General features: G+C 45.8%; 1 protein-coding gene across 1 annotated transcript; it reads right to left on the reverse strand.

The window, feature by feature from the left end:
- Positions 1-959: 959 nt before the first annotated feature.
- Positions 960-13,498, reverse strand: LOC108925762 (uncharacterized protein C4orf54-like). Its single transcript, XM_018737999.2, has 2 exons — positions 8,657-13,498; positions 960-5,637 (listed from the first exon to the last, which is right to left on the reverse strand). Exon 1 carries the CDS (start codon positions 13,305-13,307, stop codon positions 8,676-8,678), a length of 4,632 nt encoding a protein of 1,543 aa, XP_018593515.2. The 5' UTR covers positions 13,308-13,498; the 3' UTR covers positions 960-5,637; positions 8,657-8,675.
- Positions 13,499-16,731: the final 3,233 nt, after the last annotated feature.

A 16,731-nucleotide genomic window follows, 5' to 3' on the forward strand; every position in this document is an offset into this window, starting at 1 on the left:
TGATACTGAAGGATGGAAAGTGTGGTACAAATGTGTGGTTACCCAGATTCCAGTGCACCATTAGAGTGGTGCTCATGAGCCTTTTCAGGCTCTGTCTCATTAAATGCACTGAATCATTTTCACGAGTTATGCACAAATATCTGCTAACTCTAGTTTTATAAGCATAGTGACACTGAGGTGTAATTGTTACATGTGAGGTTTGAAGCACTGTAGACTGTCAGTAAATCAAAGTAATTATGTGTTTAATGTACTAAGTCTTTGACGGGTGCTGCAACGGAAAGACACGTATCTTGCTGGCTGGTAGGACGAGGGAGAACCACAAATGCTTTACAATGAGTGCCCCTCAACAAATGTATACATAGAAACATACTGATTAGAGCAAAGCAAACATAGTCTGGTCAGGTTGGATGAACCCCCCCATCGGGCTGCATGTAACTTTTGTGCTCTTATTATGCTATAATAAAGTGCTTTTCTGGTGCTTATGACATCAGAGACCCTACTAACACCCCCCACTTGTTGTCTGAACACAACTACTGAGAATTAATGGAGATTCTTCCTGAGCACAGGGACAACAGCTGGGTGCAAGGAAGTACCTGCCACTCATCCTGTTTCCACAGCAACCGCATAAACAAACCAATAAACTGACATGCTAAGCTAAGGCTGTAAGCGATTAAGGTTTCATAGGCCATAAGGAAACCAGCCTTTCAATATGGTGCAGTTATCAGCTTTCACATGTCTGCTGTGTATGAACCAAACAGTGATGTCAATGTACATATTAGCCTTCTTTGCAGCCCACCTTGTGTGCTCATAAAAACCAAGCACATTAAATACATTACCAAAGAAGCTTTGGCCACATGATTAAAAAATATATATTGGAGATATAAACAGTCATCTCCAATATTCTTCCAATCTTTTTGACATTATTTACATTTATATAAATGATGTGAAAAATATTGATATTGAGTTACAGAGATGAGCTGTCTTATGGTTTAAATCTTTAATCCCAGTTACCTCTTTTTTGAGCAAATATCCAAAATCAGAAAACCCCAAGTTGAACACTGGTGTTTTTGCAATAGCAATATGTTCTTGTTTCAGTTTTGCCTGTTTGTAGGGCAGAATAGTAAACAGCTGGTGGGCCAATTAAAAGCAGCAATGTTACACAGAGCAGGATTCATGGCAATGACAACGCACACACGTGTTGGAAAAGAGCATCGTTTTCATTGGGCAACATCTCAATGTATATCTGCTTGCAAAATCCACATAAGTACGTCACAGTATCATGCCGACTTCACATACATTTCTTCTGTAAAACGCCACTCAGATCCGTTTGAGTCCACCATCCATTGACGTCTCTCTAGTCTCTGTTCAAATAAGAGTTCACGTCCGTTGTGCGGTGCGACAGTGACGTCCTCGAGGTGGGAGGGCAGAGTGAGAGCCCTCCACCCCCACGCTGATCCATCCTTCTCCAAAGTGCCTTCATTCACGTTCTTCGCAAACTTTCAGCTTACCTTCTCTACACATTCCAGTGGTCCAACAGGACTCGCTCAGAAACAGTCCACGATACACGTTCAACATACATGTCCAGCTATCCCGCCTGGTCTCTCTCCAGACCATCTTCCAGAGCAAGCATTTACATTGGGCCTTGTTACCCCTGGGGGTCCCCCTGCCCCTAAAGGTCCCCAAAGAACATATTTATCAGCTTCTTCATGAGTGGTTTGTACTGGGGTAGGGGTTGGGGGTAGATTATAAAATACAGCAATTCCTCTGTCATTAAGGGTCCTTATCCACCATACGCTGATTACCGTATGAAGGTCTGAAAACTCAGAAGACCCTCGTTAATTAAATTAGTTTAAAAGATGGAAAAAGAGAAGCCCAATCTTTATTGCCAATTTTAACCATTTCCTCTCATTTCCAGCATAAAGTCAAGCCCAGTGTGAGGTTTTCAGGCTTTTGATAAAGATCCTTACGACCAAAGGACCTGATGAATACAACAGAGTAAATTCGGGAAATGGTATGAGTGTGAAGAAATGTGATTCAGGGTTAACTGATTAGCAGCACATACTACAGACCTTTTTGTAATATCAGTGCTTTTGACTTTCAAAGGAAAGTACTAGAGCCTTTTTAAAGAACATATGTGGTGAATTATGGGCAGGAAATATTGATTTCACTGTTGGTCTTTACATACCATGTCCTCCATTAAAATGTAGTTTTTGCTTTTCTGCTGGATCAGAATTTTCAATTGAATTCCAGGTTCTGGATTATAATTTGACCTATCCACTGAAAATATGCAAATTCAAAGAGTAGACAGGCTTACAGAAGATCATTGAGATTCACATACACCTTTCAGTCAACAAAATTGAACCAATCTGCTTTCACAGCCATAGTGCCCGAGAACAATCTTTTCCGTGCTCGGATTTTCAGCCAAACCCTTTGCAACGCACAGTGAGCGCATAGGCCACATTTTATCAAGTATTTGATTTCTTACCTCAGGATTCATGAAATCAGATATGTATAAAAATATTAACAAACAACACTGAGCGCGTGGAAACAGCATATTATTTCTCCCGTACTGAAATAAATATTAAAACGGACGCGAATGGGACTTGGGTTCATTTTCAAGCAAGGATATGTGTTTTCATCAACAGTACCCAGGTTTGCATCCCTTCCCGGCTCCTCTTTTGACCCTGAAGTTAAAAACAGGCCCTGATAAATATAGCCAAAAACGTCAGCTTGAGATTTTTCAAGTGCAACAGTTAACAGGTAATGCTGGTGTGCAAACTCACATGTTGTGCATAGGAATTCACTGACAAAAGGCACCTTTCCGTTTACAAAGATACACGATGTCACTGATAATTTAAACAAAATGTACTTCCACAGACTTTCAGGTACATAGACTGACCAGCAGCTCCAAATACCTGTGAGTAATGTTTTGATTAGTGTAATAAAATAAAAAAAAAGAAGAAAAACAGCAACCTATAGGTACTCAAACGTGGGAACTACTGTAAGTGTTTCGGAGAGGCAGGAAGCACCGCTTCTCCGGAGAACAAGCATATAGATAGCGTGGCTCAGCAATGCTGTAGGGCTATGTGGTAAAAGCATGGTACAGAGCAGGGGATACACAGTTTCAGTCAGCTTTCCTGTATTTCACATTGAGCCACATTTTGCTGAAGTAGTTTTACACTAAACACGCTCCGTCATACACACTGCGTCTCTCGCGCACGACCGGAAAATCTCTTCTGCTTATTGCCGTCAATATTTTTTCTTCCTCGTACCGGGGACACGCGTACGGCAGGAAATGTCGAGCTTCAAGTTCAGGCCGGAGCACGGCTCGGAGTATGCGTACGCCAAACACGCGTGATCGCACTGAGCAACGCTGCAAGCGCAGCAGCCGATTGGAAAGTGCGTACTGCTGACACAGCTTATTTAAGAGTGTAAAGATGAGGTAGGTCACCTTCCAAAGTAATAATCAAAGTATAGCTCAAAGTGGACACCTGACATACTCTGGGAATGCTTTCAGTGTTTGCGAGATGAACGGAATGGAGCGTTTTATAAATGTTTGTCTTATTTATCTTACGTACAACACTGTTATAATTCATCATTTTGTTGGCTTTGTCCCAAAAATTACCTACACGTTTACCATTTATAAATCTGGATGTGTTAGTGGAGCAATCCATGTAAAGTACCTTGCTCAGGGTTTCCACAGCAGGGCCTCCCAAGGACTTGAAGTAGCAACACTCTGGTTACAGGTCTCACACATACTGAATGTTCAGCCCCTATAATATTTTTTATTATAGCTCAGTCACTGTAATATTTGCTGTCCCACCACCTCGGCTTTAACGGTTGGCTCATTTTAAAGTGACCGAAGGCAGTGCTCAGTGGGACAGTCGCATGCGTAGAAACGTGTTATTCGTGTTATTCGGAGCGCATGGACTCAACAAGCAGAAAATGTCTGCGGTGGGACCGGGGGACAAGGGGGACGTTTTCCACAAGGGCCGCGCGGCTCCTTTCAGGCCGACCCCGTCAGCTGAAGCCCAGGTCCAAGCGGGACCCCTGACTCCGCAATGAGAAAAGGATCCACGCTGTCGTGTTCAGCCACAGGGGCAGCCTTACCCTGACACGCACATTCATGGCAAACACACACAATGGGACACACACCCTCTCAGGCAGCTTTCCCCATTACACAGGGGTCATATATGAAGGCTGGGACCCATAGAGGAGGCTTTCCTCTAACCAGTTCCGCCAGCTGGCTCCGCCGACCTGCTGCTACGTGGGTAACTTGTACCCTAGTAAGCAACTGCTTCGACCCGGAACGGCCCCCGGACGGGTGACCGAGACCAGGCTGGAGCTCCAGCTACTGAGAGCACACGCCTTTGCGTGATCTTCTCTGTTTGTCACACAACACACACGTGCCTTGAGAGGTCCTCACGAACACAAAGAGAGTATAAGCCGTGTCCAGTACGGCGCTGCGTACTGTGGGAGGGCTCGCTGTGGCTGCCACGAACAGGTGGGGCTTTTCTCAGACAGGACAGGGGGCTACGGGCCGGATGCTGGGTTTCAGCTGAAGAGCGGCGATGGGGAGCGGAGCAGCCGGAGGACACGTCCCTCTGGAGCCTGGCTAGACGGCGCATCACCCTACAGCGTTGGCTGCACTTCGTCTAAGGGGCCGGAGCCTTATTCTGCTGTGTCGGCTACCTGCTGGGGTCCACCTGAAGATTCTGCATAGCACCTTCATCAGAGTAGGAAGAATGAACAATGAACTGCCCTTATGTGTTATGTTTTGGTCAGCATCATCTCAGATTCCACAGCATATGGGACTAAGTATAAACGCTTTGGAGAATATTGACTTTAACAAAGGGAGTAAAGGGAAATCAGGGCTACAAGACTCCCACATTTTAAAAATAATTGTTAAATATAAAAACTGGGGAACCATTGCTCAATGGTTGAAATAACACATTTAAATTTTTTTTTTTTTTTCTTTTAATCAGATGAAGGTGTTTTGAGCATTCATGTGTCCACATTTGCTTTCAGAAAATGCTGGGTTAAAAGCAACCCAGTACTGCTCAGCGTGGGTCAGCATTCTGTTAGTTTTTATCACGCAATAAATTAGTTAAGAACATCACCCCTGATGCAGGGTATTCTTTGTAACCCACTGTGGTGGGTAGGTGTGTGAAGTGGTGTGTGTCCCGTCCAGACTGACCCAGCACTGGTCACTTTTAACGCAGCATTTTCAGGTTTCTGCATTTCATAGAACAGGTGTGACCTCACAACCACGGGTGGCGTTATGTTTGCTGTACACATACTCATCTCACGGTGCAGGCTTTCTCTCTCGATCCGATACTAATGGAAAACTGACTGCGGTACTGATGTGCAACCGTCCAGTTTTGAAATTGAGTCTGAGTTGAATCTGCTGACTTGGTAAATTTACTTTACAGAACTCAACCAGAATATGCTGGAACTGGATGACAGGGTGGATACGAGGCAGAGCTTGGGGGTGTACGCACACTGCGGTGACTAACAGTGAAAACAGATGAGGGAGGAGGCAGGGCGGCGGTGGGGTCTGACCGTGATGACTACGGTCATGGGCCATGACAAGACCAGGCAAGTGTGGGAATTGCAGAAAGGCTTCAGGGTTTGCTCCTGTGTGACAGAGAAAAAGAACTGTGAGTCATCTGGGCTGGGGGGGGGGGGGGGTTGTTATTGAGCCTTTTGTCCTGCAACAGTTTGAAAAGATCATATATGATGTTTATTTTACAGAAATATTTGCTTATTCTTACACTTCATCTCAGACACTGTCATAGAGTGCATTGACTCCTCCACTTACAAACACTTTTGGGACTGGAAGTCTATTCCCAATTCGATTAATGAATGAATGAATGAATGAATGAATGAATGAATCAATCAATCCCTCAGACAGTCACAATCAGTAAAAGCTACATAATACAAACATCCCCACTTCATTGATTAGGTTCTGTGACATTGTCAGGTAGAGCTATAATACATAAAAAGTTCTCTTTAACACTTCCACCCCTTCTGGTTATTAATAAGCACTTATGTAATGTAGGGTCCTGGTGCTGAGGAGCCTATCCTGGCAGGATAGGGCGTATGGTAGGACTCACCCTAGATGGGACACCAGTCCATTGCAGTGTATGACTTTTATTTCATCACTTTTATTATCTTCACACTACACTAAAATTAAAAACTAATTCAAAAATAATTTAAACATTCTGAAAACAAAACCTCCTATTTCATCCCGATTGCCGATATAATCCCGACATAAGCATATGCGATATTTGTCAGGTACTGGACACTTTCAGCTTTTTCTGTTATTCTGAGTAATGGATAAAAACTTCCAGATGCCCTTTGCTTTATTCATGTTTAAGGTTATGCAGAAATCTAGTTTTTATGAATAAAACTACACACACACATTTTCAGAACCGCTTGTCCCATATGGGGTCACGGGGAACCGGAGCCTAACCCGGCAACTCAGGGCGTAAGGCCGGAGGGGGAGGGGATGCACCCAGGACAGGACGCCAGTCCATCGCAAGGCAACCCAAGCGGGACTCGAACCCCAGACCCACCGGAGAGCAGGACCCGGTCCAACCCATTGCACCACTGCGCCCCCCCGCTGAATAAAACTACTTTAAGATTTTTCACTGTAGCCTCTGTGATCTACACTAAAATTAAAATAATTTGAAAACAACCAAAGACCCAAGCGCATTCTCTCTCCAAACCCCTGTTCAACTCCGACTGCCGACTGATTTGATCTTTAGTCACGTACAAGGTTACTCATCCTGTTACTGATGAGCTACACGCTCAAACACCAGACGCGATCTATAAACACTGTGGAAGCGAGTTGAATAAAAGCAGTTGCGTGCTCCTGCGCTCTTTCTATTCTGTCGGAGTGCAATTTACTGCCAACGGCTGGACGCGGAAGCTCAGGCTGCCCTCCATCCACACCACGGGTGAGGAAAAATCCATCAAAAATAAATAAACTGGAAAATGTTCCTAGGCAACTCAAAGTGTTTGTGGAGTCACTTGTCAGCATTCGCTGGGATTCGACCCGCCCCCACCCCCCACCGGAGCGTAAGCGGCGCAGTTTGTTTATGTCGGAGAGCAAAGCCGCCCCTGCTAGGCTCCTGGCCTCGGCTCGCAGCCCCTCCCCCTCCGCAGAGAGCCGTCCTATAAAAAGGTGACACTGGCCGTGCCTGACGTCCCCCGGCAGCTGGGCTCCGCCTGCATCAGCACAACAAATGCCTGGCATTGCCTGACCTTCTGCTCCTGCGGCTCGCCTGCCCTCCTGCAGGGCCCCCGCCAGGGAAGACCTTGCCCCCTGGTCCCACTTATCTATAAACAGATATAAACAAATATCTCCACCGCAAACAGGACCTCTCCTTCTGAGCAGGATGTGGAAGTGTGTGTCAGTGCACGGACAACGTACAGGATGATGTGTAGCGTGTCACTCTGAAATATGCTGACCATCAGTAATCATGTTGCACTTATTAAGTAATTACAGCTATATGTTGTGGCACCAAGGGTGTTCATCGGGGGGGGGGTGGAGCAGTAGCGCAGTGGGTTGGACCGGGTCCTGCTCTCCTGTGGGTCTGAGGTTCAAGTCCTGTTTGGGGTGCCTTGCGATGAACTGGCGTCCCGTCCTGGGTGCGTCCCCTCCCCCTCCAGCCCCACGCCCTGCGTTGCTGGGTTAGGCTCCGGCTCCCTGTGACCCCGAACGGGGCAAGCGGTTCAGACAATGTGTGTGTGGGTGTTTATCCAGCAAAGTTAGAGCCCGTGCTTTTATTTCATCATAAATGATGTTCGGCAGAAAAACGGAAGCTTTAGACCTCGCTCGATAGTAAAAGGCAGCCCCCGTCTGAACCGTGAACCTGCCACCCTCGTGTCACAGACACAACTGCTCCACAGCTGCTTGCTGTACATGCTCTGCATTGCTGGACATATACTGTACATACGCTCCTTTCTGGGAGTCTACTGTAATATTACAAAAAGATGGTGGAGAGAGGAAGGGCTTCGCTGGCGGCTAAACGCACGGACAAACCGAGTCTCGGCCGAATGATGCGGAGAGGAATTGAAAAGAAGCTGATCCTTTTCAGACCATCAGATCGAAGAAGCAGCGAACAGGCTGAACTTGGTCTCTCAAGGGAGCGTACTGCGTTTTTTTTTTTCCTTCGTTCCTCTACTCATTCGAATCACGCTGGTGAAAATGCCCCTAAAGACATATGAATTTTTGCCGTATTATCATATAGCATTAAATGAATTGGAAATTTATAGTAATATAGTGTCAGTGCTTCAGCATTTTCCTATTGAAAAACTGCAGTAAGGTCATCGTAAACAACCTAAGAAAGATATACAGCATTGTATTCCACATCCATGACTGTTACATGTTTTATTTTTAAACCTGTCGTGTAACACCAAGCATAATTTTAAAGTGCGTCTTAAAAGCATTGCAAGACTCCATTAGCGATATAAGAAAGTCAGGCGTGAACTCTTAGCCAAATATGATGTTCAGGACTTATTAAATTTGCATAAAATTTCAACATTTACAGACCATCGTGTTTCAGCACTTGGCATAAAAGCATGTGCAAACCAAAGGAAGTTAAAGATAAAGATGGTTATGGCTGAGAGTGAAATGAATGCCACTTACATGTCAAGCCTCTTGCAGTTTACCTGTGCTCTACAACAAAACTCATGGTGGTTCCATCAAAGGAAGGTGGAGCTATGATTCTTGGACCTTGCTGCGATGTGATGCTGATGACAGGCTTTCCACCGGAGGAGTCCTGACAGACCCTGGACTTGACAAACTGCGGCACAAGCTGCCCCTGTGCGGACCGCCCTGTGGAGTTATAGTAGGGGCTCTCCCAGCAGGCCGCGTCCCCTGGCTGCCCACCTGGTGCTGCCTCTCGGGCACTGGACTTGTCCCCACCTCCGTCCATCCCTGTGGTCATCACGGCCGAGGAGGACACAAAGCCTGGATAGTATATGTAGGTGGGGCCATAGGCACCAGGGCTTAGTGCCAGTGGGGAGACAGGCATGGGCACCGGGGTTATGCACTGCTGTGGCACCGGGACGTCCACGTACTGCCCTGTCTCAGGGTCAAATAGCCTCCTTGTGGCTGGGTGGACTGGGGTGTCCACCAAGTAGTAGTGCCCTGTAGTGGGATCCAGCAGCATCTTCCGTTGAGTCTGCTGGAAGGGGTCGAGCGACGGTGTGGTCGCTGGAGGCACTGATGGCGAGAAGCAGAAGACCTGTGGTTGAGCACCCTGCACTGTCATGGGCAGGGAGTGATGGTAGATGGTAGCCGTAGGGGAATCTGGGGACCGTGTCTCCGTGATGGCAGGATTTTTGTCCAACTGCAAGCTGAGTCTCTTTGCATCGCCCTGGTTAGAGTGAGCGACTGGTCTTTGGTCCTGAAATCCTACACTGGTGGACGCGGTAGAATAGATGGCTGTCGGCTCTTTGCTGGACGAGGCAGCCGGTTTGGCGTCTCCAGAATAGGTTTTAACAGGGATGGTGAGATAATTCTCCGACTCCGAGGGCGCAAATCTGTTGGGCTGTGGTGGTAAAGGCCTATCTGCCTCACTGCCGTTCAGCTTCTCACTCTCCTCTGCATCAGGTTTAGTCTGAGATATTTTTAACGACAGAGGGACTTTGGGAGCTTTCGACACAAAGCTCTTGGAGCTGGATTGCACTTTCGGTGTAGGAACTTTGCTACAAGGGCCACTGATAGTAGCAGTTGCCCTGTTTTTGCTACCAAGCGAAAAGACATCTTTGTTCCTGAAAGTTCCACCTTGATGAGACTGGGATTTTGTAAATTGTTTCTCCTCTTTATAGGGGATCTTTAAAGTTTTAAGAGACCCCTTATCTTCTTTTTTCTGTGACTCTTCCAGTGTGGGACCAGCGGGTAATGTCGGCGAAGAGTTTGTCGGGACGCACTTTTCGTTCCCTGCCGGGTTTCCAGTCTCTCCTTCAGATTCCACTTTTCCTGCACTGACTTGCTCTTCGCTGGTGATGAGCGAAAGCACATGGCTGTCAGTAACTGGCCGAGGAGCCTGAGTTTTCCGTTTCCATTCATTCCTGTCAAACACGTAGAGCTGCTCCATTGTTTTGACTGCAGCTTTCAGTTTCTCTATGGCAGCCTGATTGGTTGTTTTTGACTCCGACTTCCTTTCACCGGCATCGGAGACCTTATCTTTCTTCACACCGCCTGTCGCGTCGGACTGATCGCTCTTGTATTGCTTTGCTGTCACTGGGGGGACCCTACCTGTTGTTCGATTACCTGGCACGGTTCCATTTTTGGTACCTTCCACAGGTACCTGACAAGATACGCCGGCATCTGCAAGTCTACGCTTTGAAATCGCGGTCAGATTTCCACTTTGCTTCAAGTTGCTGTTTGTATTCACAGACTGGCACTTTATTACTATGGGTGAAGGTGTTGCTGTGCTTTTAAGGGGTCCCTGTTTACACGTGTTTTGCTGCACTTGGGAATCAGCTGCAGTAAATGATTTGTTCTCCTGATTGTCCAGTGAAACAAAGTGATAAGAGCTTTTAACCAACTTTCGCACATCTCTTACCTGGTATATGGGAGGTTGAAGCCTCCACTTATTGTCTCGTATATCTCTAACAGTGAAACTGGGGACTTTGTCAGTTGACTCTGCCTTTAATGACGTGACCAGTGTTTGGCATTTGGAGTCATCGATTGGCTTAGTCGCTCCGGCTGCACTGGAACCTATATTTGGAGTTAGCAGGTTTGCGATGTTGAATGGATTGCGTTTGCCGTCTTTGACGCTCCGCAAGCTGATTTTGATCTCAGGTGACCTTGATGCTGGCGCACTTTTCATGGCATTGCTGTGATTGACTTGCTCCTGGCCTGATGCAGCACTGACTGTATCTTCATTACTTGGCTTCCCAAGTTCCCTCTCTTTGGAAGGAAGCTGGATACTTGGCACGAACAAGTGAGACATCTTAGTTGGCTTTCTGCTCCCTGCCTCAACATCTAGGCTTGTTTTCCTCATGTTGTCGGAGAACGATGGTGGATTGATCACTGGCGTTCTGGAGTTTTCCTGTTCTTTTTGACATTCCTGCTCATCTTCTCTCCAGCTTCTGAATGCACTGTTTTGGCTATGATGTAAAGTGCTCTTTGTTGCATCAGTTGTGCCTTTTTTGCTGTCCGATACTTCATTTGTGAGGTTTAAGTTAGCTTCTGGTGAAAAGGTCATGGATTCTTCTTTCTGAGTGTCATCCTTGAGTTCACATGAATTGCTGTCTATAATATCCCCAAGTTCATCCAGTGACACAATGCTGAACCCTGACCCTGCCTCTGAAAACTTGGAGTTCTCTCTTTGTAAGTCCCTTGATTCACCTGTAACCTTCTCCCTCTGTGTTTCCTGATCTTTGGAGGGATTGCAGGGTGACAGCACTGGGTATGTATCTTGAATCTCCCCCCTCTCCATTTTTCGCTCTTGCTCAAACTGCATTTTCTTTGAAATTACATTTTTGAGAAGACTTGATGCAAATATGGACTTTTTGTGTGCATCTTCCATGGTTTCCCCTGTATCACATGGCAGGTTGCTTTCTTCGACCCCTGGGTCGCTTTGCAGGGTGCCTGCAACTTCATCTATAGAATGTGAGAGCGCAACATTTTCTGCAAATTTTGCACGCCTTTCACTGCTGGAAACCCCAGCTTGAACATTACAACGAAAATTTAAGGTTTCTGTCAAAGTTATTACCCCACTTTGTCCTTGGCCAAACTTACCTTTCAGCTCTATCTTTTTTGTGGAAGATGATTGTGTATTGTTGGGGTTTGGCAGGGTGCTATTTAAAGCAAAGATCTTTGTCTGGGGTGTTTTCAGATTTGCTAAAGCCACAGCATTCATACCTTTAGCTTCTGCGTTCTTGTTCAGTTCAAATGTTGACGTTGAACTTTTATGGGAGATCAAATTTTGCTCCCTTCCCTGTGCCATGTTGCCGTATTTTAGATCAACAAAAGCGGACCACCTGTTGACTCCCAGACCATGCTCTGATGCAGAGGACTCGCTGGAGGTGCTGAAGTTGATGGCATTGAAGTATGGGCATGCCAAGCTCCTGAATGCTCTGGTAGTTAAGTTGCGCACTTCCTTATCTGCATCGTCCAGTTCGCTAATTGAACTTGAGGCACCACTGGAGTACTCATTAATGTCCTTGCCCTTTAATTTACTCCCAATGTGCACACGTCCGGGAGCTGGGATGAAGCAGTTTGCCCTGTCGCATATTGCCTCTGCTTTGGTATTTGGACTTTTGAAAATGTAACCATTTACGTTCTTCTTCTCTGGGATGTTCCTTTGCTCATTTATAGCTCTAGAAGTGGCTTTGATTGACAAGTGAATCTGCCCTACAGAATTCCCACTGCTGTTTGGGTTCTTCAACAGACTTTCATCAGAACTCACAAACTTTTCTGAGTCACAAAGATCATGCTTGGCACTGACTGCACCTTCTCCAGTTGCACATACCGCAGTATTTTCATCATTAGATTTTACTTGATGGCTTGGCACCTTAGCTACACTTCTTTCCTCCAGTCCCTGTCCTTCCTCGATGGTTTCTTCGCTGTCAAAGGAAGCATAATCTACAAAGGAGTAGACCAGGTTGTCATCCTCAATGTCCCAACGAGATCCCTGTCCAACATCATAATCAACATCGTGGTCCAACTCTAGGAGTTGTATCTCATGGGTTGTAATGTAGTGGGACTCGTCCTCTGTTGTGCTGGGTGTGCAGTTGTCAGACAACACAACACTGACGCTATCCTCTGACTCACTTTTCTTGTTCAGGTACATATCCGTGTAGCGTAGTTCTTCACTTTCAAAGGAAACATTTTTGGGGTTGTAATTTGGAGGGAAGATGCCAGGTTTAGGTTCCGTTTTGTCATCCCCTCGGGCATCTGGTGATGGGATGCAGTCCCTGAAGTCATCGCTACCGTCAGGAATGTCTGGTGAAGACACTGTTTCAGACGAAACAGGCTCTTTGTTGTTAGACTGACAGTCTTTGGTGATGGTGTAAGCGGAGCGCGCGCACTGCTCCCGGTCCGCCGCAGCCGGCACCTCGCTGTTACACTTAAATATAGCCAGCTGGCTTCCCTCGCCAGTAAAAGTCACTTTCACAGTCTTTGTCCCTTCTGTTTTCATAGCTAGCAAATCGTCCAAATCCACGTAATTCGAGTCCTCCTGTTGCGTCCCGGGCTCACAAAGATCTTTCTTGTCCATGAGCTTTCTGTAAGGACCAGTGTCTCCTTGGTCAGTGAGATTCGTTTTCTGAACTGCTTCCATCTGTTGTGTGTTAACAAGGTCTTTGCCTTGTGGAGAGTTTTTTTCTTCTTCTTCCAAGTCCGGGACGCTTAAACAAAAGCAAGAAGGAGAGACACAAGTCCCCAGGAATCCCCACTTCACTCCCTGGTGTGTAGCAGACCAGCCAGAGTCTGCTAGTGGAACTGTTGCTCTGCACTGGGCGTCTTGTCCGCAGTTGTCAACTCAGATGCCACGGGTGACAGTAGCAGGGGAGGGGGGGCATTCCATGCCCCCCAGCTTCACAGCCCATGGAAATTCTCACATTGACCGTAGCGGAGAGCACGTCATGCGTCAGGCACGTGCAAGAGAACGTCCTCCCACCCGTCCCAGTTGCAGCAGTGCGTGCACACAATGGTGCCTTTCGTGCTCCCCAGAGGGCAGAGCACAGTAAAAAGTTTTCATTACATGTGATTTAGTACTTTTAATACTGCAATAAATATTATGACATATCATTTGCAGAAAGCATTTTAGAGGAGTATGAGAGCGTTTTCAGAAAAAGAAATGCTCTAGCAAAGCGGGTACATAACCTATTTAAGGCTTTATAAGGGTGTCACTTTAAGTAAATATATTGCAGCTGGTCTTCCCAGGGAATATGTGATAGCTGCAAATATAGTAATGGTGACGAAATGCTATAAATGCTATTTTAAACTGCGCCGGTGACATGTTTCAGCACGATATGTGGCGGCGCCATCTCGTGTAGCTTTTTTTATTTGGCAGCTGAAGGTGTTTTTGCCGGTTTTTGTTGTAAAAACTAAAGTAAGATTGGTGTTGGCCAGTAATGCTGTGGGCTTTAAAGATGTTTGTGCTTAACTTTAACATTATGAAACTGTATGATACTACACTATTAATATGCACAGTCAGATATTATACTGAATATGTTTGGTTTTTTTTTTTTTTTTTTTTTAAAAAGGCCATGGGAAGTTGTTACAGTGAGATTGAAATATATTTTATACTTTTTAAGTAACTGCAAGTGTTTCAAAAATGTGGTGTTATACAAGGAATTTTTCCCAAAGCACCCATTTTAAAACCGATTCAGCACTTAAAACCGTGGACAGCTCCCATTCTTAGAAAAATGCAAACTTTAGCCAAAATAAATCTCTTCCATCCTTCATTAACTGCGCTCTTCCTTCACATATGCGTGGAACTAAAATTCACGTTACACCACAGCACTTCGACAATGAGTTTCAAACCACTTATATTTCACACCTAAATGCAGGAGTCAAATGAACTGTTAGTTTGTAACAAAAAACGAGATTAAGTGAACATCACGGTATTTGATAAAACATTTTTCAGTGTTACTCCTTACAGTTTTAATCTGTACTGATTTCTTCCCTTTTTTCTGTGGCACCAATTTAAATCTTAATTGCTGTTTTAATGCGATTACAAGGCTTATTTGATTTGCTTAATAATGCAGGATTGTACCGCCCATTACGGAAGCATAGGCAGTGAAGCAGGGTAAATCTTGGACGGGACACCTCTCGGTTGCAGGGCAGTTACACACTCATTGACCCGTACATACACACAAAGGGCAGTTTGGAGTCACCATTTCCCCCAAAATATCCAGTATGTCCCCTTGTCTATGTTCCTTTGATGTAACCTTGATGCGTCGTGTTCTTTGGGCTTCCAGAATAGGCTCTGGGCCACAATGACCCTTAACCTAGACAAGTAGTTACTGATAGTATTTGAGTAAAATAATAACGTTCATCTTAATGTAAGGTGAGGGGATGCGGTGGCGCAGCGGATTTGGCCTGTGCCTGCTCTCTGGTGGGTCTGGGGTTTGAGTTCCGCTTGGGGTGCCTTGTGATGGAGTGGCATCCCATCCTGGGTATGTCCCCTCCCCCCTCCAGCCTTACGCTCCGTGTTTCCGGGTTAGGCTCTGACTCGCTGTGACCCCCGCTTGGCTAAGTTATCTTACATGAGAGAAATCACTCTGAGGGCACAAGACTGAAACAAGCCCATCTGTAGCTTACATGCTGCATTTTCTCCCTTCGGATGCATTTGATTCTCATTGAACTGATATATAATCTACAGACAAATCTTTCCTGGGCCACTGTATTAAAGAAATTGGTTTTATACAACTAGAAACCATGAGTTTCAATTTCTAAGGCAGTTGTGGCAATGTCTGTTCAGCAGTATCTTTGTCACGTTGTCCTCTTTTGTCATACCCACCAGCACAGATGTTATTTATTTTTCCCATATGATGTAAGGCCTATAAGACAAAAAGAGTGATGGCTATTCTAGTGAGGAAATGATACGGCTCCCTTGCATATGTGCAGTAATTGTACGTTTTCTGGAAACAGGTTCTCGATTACCTTTGGCCCATATGCTGCATGCCTAGAAAAGGTGACAATGACAAACTGTATGTGACACAAAGTATATGACATCATCTCAGAGGTTTATGGTAGTCTATAAAAGCCATCAGGAGGACTCTTTCCATGTTCTCACCCTGCAATCAGCCATGGCGTAGTATCGTGCCTCTTGTTAGTATTAAGACAAATAAGCTCTGCCTTTCGACCGAGAAAGCTTGGAACCCTACCTATTCAGCATATTCCTCGCTTCAGGCGTGTGACTCAAAATAGCACAGGGCACATGGCCAAGTTTGTGCAATTGACCTTTTTACAGTTGCTCAGGCATGAAGTATCAGTCTGGGGTTTCAAGGGGATGTGCTGAACAGAAGAGGAAACTAATCCCGGCCGAAAAGCTCGAAAAACTCAAAAGGATAGCAAGCCAACTTCAATTAAAAGCGTCATAAATGAGGAGAGTGTCATTTTATGGGGAAGGGTTACGGTGCACGTGCACCGTACGCACTATAGATGGGGTGCAATGGATAAGGAATTGATAATCTCTCTCAGATTGGCACCTTTCATTTTCTCTTTTAAGCAGTTACTAAAAACATTCCTGCATAAATTCATGGTGACTGTTCTGCTCAGCAATTCTGCAACATGCACATTACTTTTTCCCCACTACTCATTTCCATGCAAATGTTCATTTTACTTTTCTTATGGTTTGCTCACACTTTTATCTGGTGCCACTTACTGTCTGTTTATATAGCTTGGAATTTACAATGGAGCAATTTGGGTAAGTACCTTGCTCAAGGGGACTACAGCAGCAGCAGCAGGAAGGGGAGCTTGTGTCCTTAACTGCTGCACTACAGGCTGTCCAGGTCTGTCTTTTTCATATCTTCCCTACGCTGGTGTAGCTGATCCACTTCCAGTGCAAGGATGTTTATTCATCGCAATTTTGCCCATTGGTACCGGGACGGACACACACACACACACACACACACACACACACACACACACACGGTTGCGGGGAACCGGAGCCTAACCCGGCAACACAGGGCGTAAGGCTGGAGGAGGAGGGGACACACCCAGGACGGGACACCCATCCGTCACAAGGCACCCCA

This window comes from Scleropages formosus, chromosome 16 (assembly GCF_900964775.1).
Source record: "Scleropages formosus chromosome 16, fSclFor1.1, whole genome shotgun sequence".
Taxonomy (NCBI): Eukaryota; Metazoa; Chordata; class Actinopteri; order Osteoglossiformes; family Osteoglossidae; genus Scleropages; species Scleropages formosus.

Coding starts and splice junctions, on each gene's coding strand:
- LOC108925762 (XM_018737999.2), bottom strand. CDS start 13,307: ATGGAAGCAGTTCAGAAAACGAATCTCACTGACCAAGGAGACACTGGT.